This window comes from Morus notabilis, unplaced genomic scaffold (genome assembly GCF_000414095.1).
Source record: "Morus notabilis unplaced genomic scaffold, ASM41409v2 Scaffold72, whole genome shotgun sequence".
Lineage (NCBI taxonomy): Eukaryota > Viridiplantae > Streptophyta > Magnoliopsida > Rosales > Moraceae > Morus > Morus notabilis.
The window spans coordinates 254,421-266,164 of record NW_010367952.1 but is presented as its reverse complement, the minus strand read 5'-3'; the positions used below and the strand labels follow the sequence as shown (position 1 = coordinate 266,164).

Below are 11,744 nucleotides of genomic sequence, written 5' to 3'. Positions count from 1 at the left end.
AAATATTATGAGCTATTGTAGCCTGTTTATCCACATGTTCATCATTCTCAAAAGTAGTAGAGTTTGCCATCCTCCTTAGCAATGCCAATCATCTTCTCCGATCCCTGCTCCTGTATTTGACAAGAAGTAACAAAAAAATTAGCAGTGCAATTAAGGTCATGAGTGAGCTTGCTAATAGACACCAGGTTACATGCTAATTTTGGAACATGGAGTACATAATGTAGCACAAGTGTGTCGAACAAGCGGATAAATCCTTTTCCAGCAACATAAGAGAAGGTTCCATCTGCTATTTTTTCTCTTGAGCTCCCATGGCATGGAGTATAGGAGTAAAAAAGAGATGAGTTAAATAGTAGATTTTAAAATTAAATTATTTAAATAGTAGATTTTAAAATTATTTGAAATAAATAATAGTTTTTGCGGTAATTGACGGTAAATGATTCATATACGATTGGTAAAAAATAACTTACGTGGAAAAAAACCTTTATTTATGTGAAAAAAATTCTTTTTACCAATCGTAAAAAGAAAAGGATAAATTTTATTTTTTCCTCAAAATTTTAGTTTCTGTGTCACATTGCTCCCCCAACTTTAAAAATTAGTCTGCGCACCCCCCTGAATTTTAAAACGTTATTAACTTTGCCCATTCTGTTTATTTAACTAACGGATTTGATGGCGTGACAATTATTGCAGGGGTAGTTTAATGAATTATTTGCATAAATGCCTCATGAAGTATGTAATCATATTTCAAAATGTCACATGATCTATTAAAACACATCAAAATGCTCAAAATGAAAAATTTACGTGAAAAAATATTTTTACTAAATGTAAATACACTATTTATGCGGTAAATAATTCATTTACTATATAAACTATTATTTATTTTAAATAGTTTAAAAATATACTATTTATTTAATTTAGTTTAAAAAATTTACTATCTACTACATTCTCCTTAAATAGTAAACCACTCACGCGGCTTCTACACAACTGTTCCCCAACTAGTTAGTAGGACATGAATAATGAGAATAAATCATCATTACTCACATAAATCATGTTCTAATAAAGAGGTCTATATAGGTTCCATCTAATAAGAATCACCTATATGAATAGTTGGACATGAGAGTTTGAGCGATCTTACTTTATTGAGTAAATTGCATTTTTGCACCTAAGACTTTTTTTTTTGTGCCTAATAGATCCAAAGTTTAAACTTTAATTAATAAAATGCATGCTAAATTTTAAAATTAGTTGTACCACGTGCAATTTTTATCTTAGCACAACGCCATTAACTATTGGACTTTAATTACTGCTGATTTCAAAGTTTATGGCTATTTTGTAAAAATTAAAAATGTAGAGTCTATTATATTAAAAACAAACAAATTTGGGGTTGTTAATAGTGCAATTTACTCCATTTTTATTTCTCACTCACTCAACTCAGCCTGTTGTTGTTGGGGTGGGAGGGATTTCCATCTCTCATTTCTTCGCTCATCCAAAACCCAATTGCGAAATTTCGACATCCATGGCTGCAGCTTTCTCCTTCGCCCAAGTCCTTCGCTTCTCCAGTACACCATTCTCTCTCCAAACAAATAGAAATACTCTGAGAAGTTTCACTCTCTTTCGACCTTTCTCCACTGCGTCTTCTTCTTCTTCTTCTTCTTCTTATTCAGTCATTTCTCCTCATAAGCTTCAGAGAGAGAAATGGAGGCAGCCAGTGGTTTCAGTGCTCGAGCTTGGCGGCGTCAAGATTGCTAGAGATGGTAACTTTTCTGCTTTTCTCATGTCGATTCGTCCAATTTCTCAAATTTAAATTTCGAGTTTCTTGGTTTGTTTCTTTTTTTTTCGATCTTTGTTTGGTTTCTGAGAAAATGAGAGGGAAAGGAAACGACTGTGCAGATTTTTATGGAAAATACTGGATTTTTAATACAAATTTTAATGCTTTTTTATTTTTATTTTTATTTTTCTCATAATACATGTCGCCAGTGAAAAGGAAGTGCTAGCTGACATTGCTTACAACAAACTTTGTAAAGAAGACAAGAAAAGCACGATAAAGTACGGAACTTTACTTTTGAAAATTGAGTTTTTACAGTTGAGTAATTTAGTTCTAACTTCTTTGGAAAGTCTGAATATGTATTTGGCAATAAGACAGAGAATTCAGAATTATTGATTCTTCTAGACATGGTTGGAATTCCAAATGTTGATCAAACAAGTGATTACATGATCTGGGAGAAATTTATCGGAAAGCAAACAAATTAGAAATTCCATCCAAGGCTTTAGAGACTTCAGAACTGTTTGTTTATGAGTGAATTTCTTATGTATTTGTTTGTATTTTCATGCTCAATCGCTTATGATACTTATGGAAATTCCTGTTTTCCCCTTATATCTAGTTACCATTTCATGTAGCATCTTTCTACACTGGTATTGTTGGAACGGTTGACAACCATTTTCAAAGCATTTTTTTCTTAGTTCAAAATTTTCACATCTTTCCACCTTTCAGTGGAAAAGAAAAATCAATCGCTTATGATACTTATGGAAATTCCTGGTTTTCCCCTTATATCTAGTTACCATTTCTACACCAGTATTGTTGGAACGGTTGACAACCATTTTCGAAGCATTTTTTTTTCTTAGTTCAAAATTTTCACATCTTTACACCTTTCAGTGGAAAAAAAAAAGTAGTTTTTTTTTTTTTTTAAACCGTTCATTTCTTATATTTATTTGGATTATTGCTTTTGTAGATGTGGTTAGGGATGATCCTACGAATAATGTTCCGGATACAATTTTTGCTAAACTTGGAATGCAACTGCACAAAAGAGAAAAGCACCCGATTGGAATTCTGAAGAATGCAATATTCGAGTACTTTGATACCAATTACTCCAACAAGTTTGATAAATTTGATGACCTGTGTCCACTGGTTTCTGTAAAACAGGTAGGTCAAGGATCAGTGAACGTTTGGCTAGAGTTTTGGCCCTGTGAGGGCTACGCTCAAGTTGCCAACTTGGGCTCTGTATGCCTTGCAGAATGGATAGCCTTTCCTCTATAAAATATTTCAGTATTTGTATTTACATATGTATGTACTAACATTGTCAAAGAATTTAATGCTTATGTTGCTCGGTCTAAATATATACTTATTGTATATTCTAGTTTTTTGCTGCTTTGAACATTGGAAAACTTTTGGGCCATATATTTAATTTAATCAGCTCCCTAATATTAGTTCGCATATTTTAATTAACCAATGCAAGCATAGCCTCGTTGCTTTGGTGAACGTAGCGTTGTCTGTCTTTTTGGTATGTCCATTTGTTAGGAAAGGTTTAGGGTTAAGTGAATGAGTATCCTGACTAGTAGAATAGATTTTATTGATCTTGTTATTGTTGTTGATGTTGTTGTTGTTGGTGGCAAGGATTGGTTCCTATGTGGCACATTGTCAAAAAGTTAAGTTTTATCTATTGAAAAGAGGAAGTTTGGGGATCTTTGAAGATGTGCAGCAAGGTGATGAATTTGGGTTTCTCAGATCTTTTATAATGAACAGGAAGGTCATGAAGTTTGTGGGTTAGGATACAGTTTTGGTCCTTTGGGTTTGTCTTTTGGCATCCGCTGGAAAGGAGTTCAGGAACTTTATTGAATTGTTCTCTGGAACTTGCTGTTATTTGTTTGACCTTTTTCAGGCTTAGGTACTTCTGTGCCCCTCTGAATTGTTTTTAAGTTTACCATCACAATAATACTCTTGCTTTTGAATGATACAGAAAATGTGGTTGATGGATTGGAGAGAAAGAAATTATCTATTTTTTATGTCCCAAAATCCAAAATGAATTTCAAGTTACTTTAGTCTTCCAAGAACTATAATTTTCTAGATATTATGTTTTTGAAATAAGATTTTGTTGACTGGTTGTTTTGATTAGTTGACTGTAATTGCCCTTATACTCTCATCTTTATTAACAACGTACCCTTTTGGAGAGCACAAGTGTAGATAGGTATTTAGTTATCCTTTTTTTTTTTTTTTTGTAATGGTAAACCTACTCCTTGCAGAACTTCGATGACGTACTTGTTCCTGAGGATCACGTGAGCCGAAGTTATAATGATACGTACTATATTGACTCCCAAACTGTTTTGAGGTGCCATACAAGTGCTCATCAGGCGGAGTTGTTGAGAGGACACACCCATTTCCTTGTTACAGGGGATGTCTATCGTAGGGACTCCATTGACTCAACTCACTACCCTGTTTTTCATCAGGTTTTCTACTATTTCCAATCCGAATTTTATGGTATTTAGCTTCTATTTTCAGTGCAGTACAGTGAACAGGTTTTCTTATATACTTTTCGGCTAACACTCGTGTGACATTGGATGGACATGATTCTTGCATGTTGTTAAAGGTCATTTTGGAGACCAGTACAATAAATACTTTTAAATTCAGCCATTAGTTTCCTTTGTCTGACGTCAAAAAGAGATTTGGGATTTATTTTTTTTATTCTTTATTTAACAAGATCCCTGTGCAGAGAAATATAATGTTTCGTTCAGCATGCTTGGTTAATTTATAGGCGTTGTAAAAATCTCGAGACTTTCTTGGATTTGAGTTTGTGGTGTTCCCTTCTCACATACTATCCGTCTGGAGCCTTGAGCTTGTAAGGAAAATTGTCGGGAAGAAGGATTACAAAGATAAATCATTGTAGAAAAAGTTTTAGGGAGTTGAGCAGCTTAAGATTTGAGCATCTTTCCTGTGAAACAACCAAGTGGCCTTCTGTGCTCTCCCCTTCCTCTTTTTGTTGCACTCCTATCCTTTGGTATCATACTATCTCTGTAGCATACTATCATATAATGAAAAATGTCTATCAAGTCTTTGTGGCAGGGGCTTTCCCTTTTTCCTGTCCCAATCAAGGCCGCCAAGATAACCCTTCTATTCAAGATAAAGTCTCCAATAATCTAGTACCAACTGCTGCAGAAAATTTCCTGCTTTCTGTTTCCTTTGGCATTCATACCATTTTCTGCTCTTTTCCTTTAAGCATGGACAGAAGCTGCAGGAAAAAGCCAACCCCGACCAGTTGTAGGGGAAAAAAAAAAAACTACGAAAGAGGATGTTGTTTCCAATAACAAGTACTTTTGGGGCCATTTACTAAGAAATTTTGTTGTCAAAATTTTTTTAAAAGGACTTAAGGGAAGAAACTTCTATCATAAGCTGGGTCCTAGTCTTTCATACCATACTTTTTTTCTTCACTAGAGCAAAAACTAGATTTTTTACTAGTCCTTACTATATCCATTTGGTATCAACGAAAGAATTTACTAGTCCTTACTATATCCATTTGGTATCAACGAAAGAATTTATTCTTCCTTATATAGTTTTATCACCATGCTTCAGGGATAACTATGTCATGAATATATGAAGCCCATGAAAAAGATGATTCATTGAAGCTTGAGAACTGCAGCAAAGACTGTTATCCTAAATGCTCTTGAAATTGCTAATGTTGTTTGGAATTTCACCCAAGAAACTCTAAGGCGAGAATCATCACTTTTTGTACATGCATGGTGTATCATAGAGAACAAGAACGTAATCTTCGAGGCAATTTTATTTTGTTTTATTTTTTGTGTTAGAAAACAGAGTGTGATATAAAAAGACTAAAGAAAGTACACAAACAGAAAATGGGAAGTCCTAAGGAAAAAAATGCAACAACCTGAAAGCAACAGAACCCCTAAGAAACTGAAAAATAAGCTCCTAAAATGCATCCTTCTAGCTTGATCAATAAAATGAAAAATTAGTAAATCCATGAATTCCTTGGAGAAGCCCACAAAGAACTAGTAGATTATAAACATCTTGACGAAAGGTTCTTTATTGCTTTGAATTTTTTCTTAGTCATTATGCGCATGTTTGTTTCAACAACTCAAACTGTTGTTTAGGATTTAAACGTTAGTTTAGGATTCAAACTGGTGTTTGGGAGAGGGAAATTCAATAACAATTCAAACCATTAACAATGGTTCAAGGACAACTCAAATTATTGTTTTTAGAATTCACCTCCTCCCCTAAATTCTAACAATTTGAATTGTTGTCAACAGTCCAATAGTTCCAGATTCTACTTTTTCTCTCTATTCAATTTCAATCTTAAAAAATGTCATAATTCCGTCGTTTTAATTCCGATTGAGATGATTTTTTTTAATGTGTTCATAATGAAGAGAGGAACAAATCCCCATTCATATTGCATATTTTTAAATGTCATTTATAATGAGATTTTATAAGATTTGTTACAAAACTCTAATGACAGTTTTCAATACTTTATCCCAACAAAGTTCGGATTTTATTCCCAATTCAAATTATAATTTATTTGCATATCCAAACAACAGTTCGGATCACAGTTTGAATCACCACAATTCAGATTTTACAGTTCTACTTAAAAAGGTTCAAATCTCTACAATTTGAGTTGTTGAACCAAACAAGCGTTATGATGTTCCGCTCTAATATATTGTATGCATATTATTTTGTTTTGTTATTGTGTAATTCTGAGCTGCCTATGTTGAATCGTTCGTGTAGGAAATATGCTACATTTTAGACTTTATAGATTTTCACTATGGCAAGTGGGCTTGTTGCTCTCTGTCTTTCTCCTCTTTATCAGCACTGTTTATGATTCTTTTTTTCTTTTCATATCTTTTATTATGTCCGCTGAAAATTAGGTGGAGTTCGTCCCCACAAGAGCATCTTCATAAACCTCATTACTTATTTATTTATTTATATTTATTTGTTTGTTTTTTTATTTATTTGTATTGTAAGAGCTCTTTCATGCCAAAATGAAACCTTGAACTCCCAAACATATTTGACAAAAGCCTTAAAATAGTAACTTTCAAGAATTTTCCGCAACTTCATTGGAGCATCCCCACCAACTGTCATTATCTTGTTTGATATATTTGTTTCTTGCTCACAGATGGAGGGTGTTCGGGTCTTTTCTCCAAATGACTGGGATGGATCGGGGATGGATGCCACATCTTTTGCAGCTAGAGACTTAAAGAAGTGCCTTGAGGGTTTGGCACGCCACTTATTTGGTAAATTTAAAATGAAATCTCGTTGTGGACATGACATAAATGTAGCAGGTGTTGCCATAGCGAACATAGATGGGACTGGCAGTTCATCTTTTGGAAAAGACAACAGAGAATTCTATTTAACATCAGTAATTGTGGCAAAATGACGCAGAGAAGGGATCATGCAATCTTTTAGTATATTTGGAAAGCATTTTTTTTATTTGCCTGACTAGTTTTGAAAATTTTTTCTGCTCATGACTTGATAAAAATTATAATTTTAATCTGTCTAAAAATTTTCTTTACATGTCATAGAATATGTTTTATTATTATTATTATTATTATTCACTTCTTACCCATTAGTCAATGGTGTTAAAATTTTCAGGTTCTGTGGAAATGCGGTGGATTGATACATATTTTCCATTCACCAATCCCTCATTTGAACTTGAGATTTTTTTTCAGGTATGTTGGTAGTTTTGACTATTTATTTTCGTAAATTGGCATCACATTGCAGTTTTCTTTAATCTTTTCTTTGTCTGAGTAATTTTTTCAATCTGCAAGCTATCTTCCTCCAGAACTTTGCTCCTGATTTTCCTTATGCAGCGGCATTTGTTAGATATTATTTTGTCCTCAGTGGAGTTAAACTTATTCGTCAAAGTCAAGTTTGTGTATTTTTAACTTTAATGCTCCTCTGTCTGAACTTTGACGTGAATGGTGCAGAAACTAAGAATCACATTGATATGAGTTTTGCAACTTTTGAAAATGGTATGTATTATACGAAGACAATAATGACAAAATAGCTGCACTGTGATGATGGTTTTCAATTCGCAGATACAAGGTTGCAAAATTACTGTCGGAAAGTGTATTTGTATTTCAAAGTTTCTATATTTTTTCAATTTGAGCATCATTAAAAGAATTAATTAGTTCATGTTGGAACCTGTTTAGTTGTATGGCAGTATGAGTAACTTGTGACTTATTAGTTATTGACATCCATCAAACACGATACTGTTTGCAGGAACTCAAACAAATTATAAACATAAAACAACCATAAGATCTTTTTTAAGAATACAATTCTTGTTGAAGCTAGTCAGTGAAGTTGACATTTTTATGCGTCTCCTCCCTTCTTTACCCGCTTCATCCTTTGTGATCTACGTTATTAAGCTGGTACATTTAATCTCTCTCACTTTCTCTATGAACACACACTTTTTTGTAACTGTTTCACCTGGCAAGACCTGTCTCCTTCTTTGGAAGTCCATCAAAAGACCTACTGTCTACCAAAAACTATTCCAGGACCAGATGGATGATCAGAAATTAGCATGTTTTGATCTCCATTATCTGACTCTCAGATTCAGCTAGGTTTTTAACTGATATGACTAGATTTATAGAGGAAAAAATGATAATTTTAAGTTCTGATTGTTGAAATGAGTAAATATGTGTCCCACTTGGTATTCACCATAGAAAACTTGCATAAAATATTCCATTTTGGAAGGACTGCTAGATCTACTGTTTTTTAACCTGCGCTTATATTTATTATTTTACCTTCAGGAGAAGTGGTTAGAGGTTTTGGGATGTGGTGTGACAGAGCAAGAAATATTAAGACGAAGTGGCAAAGAAAATAATGTTGCTTGGGCTTTTGGGCTTGGGTTGGAGCGGCTAGCAATGATTCTATTTGATATTCCGGACATACGCCTATTTTGGTCAAGTGACGAGCGGTTTACGTCTCAGGTAGTTCCTGAATCTACTTTTTGTACCTGATATTTCCTCCACTCCATGTAATTCTTCTTTTCTTTTAATTCTACTGAAAAAAAAAAAAAAAAAAAAAAAAAAAATTCAGCCTGTGCAAAAGATTAAAATCTCTGGTGTGCGTGTGATAATCTAATTTATTACTTTTGGTGTACAGTTTTCCTCTGGCCAGCTGGGTGTCAAATATAAGCCATTATCCAAGGTATTATCTGCTAGGAAACACAAACTTTGTGCATATCTTTTGATATATTCATTTGAATGACGTGATTTTAAAGGGAAAAGGATTCAAACAGTCAAAATCCTTCAGTTGCAAAATAAAATAGGACCATTTAAATTGGGATTCGGCTGATGAAGGGTTCGAGTTTTTTTTTTTAATTTTTTTTTTAATTTTTATTATTACTCGTTTCTCATTCATTGAGTTCTTATGTTTTTTGGCTATTGGTCCCAAAGTCTGTGGAGTTGAGAAGTAAAATGGGGGACTTTGTGGTATGTAACACTTAAAAAACATAAGGGAAAATTACATCATGGTACATGCGTTTTATAAAATTAGTAAATTGGTACCTTAGTGTTTAAATAATACCAGCTCGGTTTCTCGTTTTTTGAAAAAATTCCCTCTGAGTACCTTAAGGCCGTTTTTGGATTAATTGTTTCACATTGCATTGTCTATATTACCATATATGAGAAGTTAGTATAAGCTATATAATACAAGTGTGCCGAATCTTCTTTTCACTAGAATAATGGTATATTTTGGATGACTCAGAGTAATTTCCTTACTGTCAATTAATTGAAGCAAAGGAAGTGATCTGCATTTATTCCTCAACAGAGCATAACTGCTGCTACTCCAGCTAACTGAGGAACTACCTTTCAACTCTTTCTACCTCTCTCCATCCATCCCTCTTTCAATGCCTCCGTCTTGCTCTCTTAATATTCCGCTCTCTCTATTACTCATTGTGTCTCACTCTCAGAAATTCTAATCTGGAGTGTGGACATGTAATTTTATTTCTGTTCTAGTTGATAATAAAATTTTTTTGCTGTACAGTTTCAGATTATGATCTTGATTCCTCTTTTGTATGTGGAAATCACTAGGTGCTATTTTTTCATGCAAAACATTAAAAGAAAAGATGCTAAATAAGGAAGCATTCTCTTCTTATACGCTTTGCTGCAGAAACCTCACTGATTGAACCATTATTGAACTTCTTCTATCCTGAACATATAACGTTGCATGAAATATCTTGCAAAATACTAAATTATCGGCCTTTCCCTTATGCAGTATCCTCCTTGTTTCAAAGATATTAGTTTCTGGATCAATGACTCTTTCACAGAAAATAATTTTTGTGAAGTTGTTAGAGGAGTTGCTGGAGATCTGGTTGAGGAGGTATGTCTTTGTCCATTTTGCCTGTATAAATTTCTTGAGCTACATTCACTGATTAAAAAAGAGAACTTAAATATAACTTATATTAAGAAAGGAATTGATGGAACAAGAGATTTCAGCTGCCTAACTAGCCATCAATCGTTATATTGGCCTAACTTGTAATTTGTTTATAACTTCTTTTTACTCGATTATGGATTACTAATGGAATAAATGATCTACGTAAACCATGCCAAATGAAAATTTGAATTCAATGATTTGGATATGATTAGTGGTTGTCTCGTTCTATCTCTAAAAAAGCCTGCAAGTAGTTGGATTAGTTCTTTATTATCCCTTAGAAAAAATAAAAAATAAAACTGTCTAGGAGCTACAAGGTGAAATTTTGGACCTGAATTCTTGCTTTGTTAATAGTAAAATCGTAGAAGTCCGCCTAGTGATAATCGAGCGGTGAAAACAGTTAGCTTCGGCCCGGCAGGGTCTTGATCCCATCCAAAGGACATTATAAAGCTGAAAAATCTAATTTACTAAATCTTGAAATTCTTCAATTTTTCCAAGGACACTTGGGAGTTTGATAGACAACAAATATTTATTGTATAACTTCGCCAAATATGTTCACTGTTATTTTTGGTCTCTTTCGACTGCCTTCTTTGCATTCCAGGTGAAATTGATAGACAATTTTACAAACAAGAAAGGGATGACAAGTCACTGTTACAGGATAGCATATCGCTCCATGGAACGTTCACTTACAGACGAGGAGATTAATAAGCTACAGGTAATTCATCATATCGGGCTTTATGCGAGTCCTTTGTACTTGTTATCTTTCTTACCCTGAAGATTCAAAAACGCTTAATTTTTCTTGCTTATAATTCTCTGTGCAGTGGGATGTTAGAGACCAGGTGGTGAGCAAGTTGAATGTTGTCGTTAGATAAGAATTTCCTAGTGCCATAGCCGATTCAGCAGCATAAATCATGTAAATTTCTTATCTCTGTTCATTAACATGTTGAGTAACCGCTGATTTCATTTTGGCGTGTTGGCCCCTCCAAAAACACGAGGCAACTTATAAAGTTAAAATAAAGTCTTTCTTAATCTGATAATTATTCATCATTATTGCCATAAATGGGTTTTTAGCATTCTTTGGCTTAGTTTGATAGTGCTGTAGATTTTAGAAAAATTACTTTTAACTGTGTTGAAAGAAGAAGCAGCTGTTACAAAAAGTAGTTGAGTATTTGGTAAACTATAATTATAGTTGTTGTGCTAGTTCCAAAATCAGTGTAATAGCGTTTGGTAAATTATGAGGTTGAATTACTGTAAATAGTTAAAAATTATGACTATATTATATTATACTATAATATAATATAATATATATTTATTATTATATTTAATATAATACAAAAAACTATTATTATATAATATATTATATAACTATAATATGGAATATAATAATATTATTAAAATAATAAACGATTATATTATATTATACTATAAAATAATATATATAATTACAATATAATGTATATTTATTATTATATTTAATATAATACAATAAAACTATTATTAAATAACATATTATATAATTATGATATAGAATATAATAATATTATTAAAATGGTTAATATAATTACAATATTGTAAAACATATTATAATATTACATAA

The 11,744-nt window shown here is 32.9% G+C and overlaps 1 protein-coding gene across 1 annotated transcript; it reads left to right on the top strand.

Annotated features, from left to right (window-relative positions):
* The first annotated feature begins 1,430 nt into the window (after positions 1 to 1,430).
* Positions 1,431 to 11,197, top strand: LOC21398090 (phenylalanine--tRNA ligase, chloroplastic/mitochondrial). Its single transcript, XM_010113990.2, has 10 exons — positions 1,431 to 1,748; positions 2,724 to 2,914; positions 4,012 to 4,215; positions 6,888 to 7,005; positions 7,364 to 7,440; positions 8,524 to 8,703; positions 8,879 to 8,923; positions 9,992 to 10,096; positions 10,749 to 10,862; positions 10,969 to 11,197. The coding sequence occupies exons 1-10, from the start codon at positions 1,511 to 1,513 to the stop codon at positions 11,017 to 11,019; spliced, it is 1,323 nt and encodes a 440-aa protein (XP_010112292.1). The 5' UTR covers positions 1,431 to 1,510; the 3' UTR covers positions 11,020 to 11,197.
* The last annotated feature ends 547 nt before the right edge of the window (positions 11,198 to 11,744 follow it).

Excerpts from the sequence above, each read along its gene's own strand:
- LOC21398090 (XM_010113990.2), top strand. The coding sequence starts at position 1,511 with ATGGCTGCAGCTTTCTCCTTCGCCCAAGTCCTTCGCTTCTCCAGTACA. Across the intron at positions 2,915-4,011 it reads CACTGGTTTCTGTAAAACAG|AACTTCGATGACGTACTTGT; the intron begins GTAGGTCAAGGA and ends TACTCCTTGCAG. Across the intron at positions 8,924-9,991 it reads AATATAAGCCATTATCCAAG|TATCCTCCTTGTTTCAAAGA; the intron begins GTATTATCTGCT and ends TCCCTTATGCAG.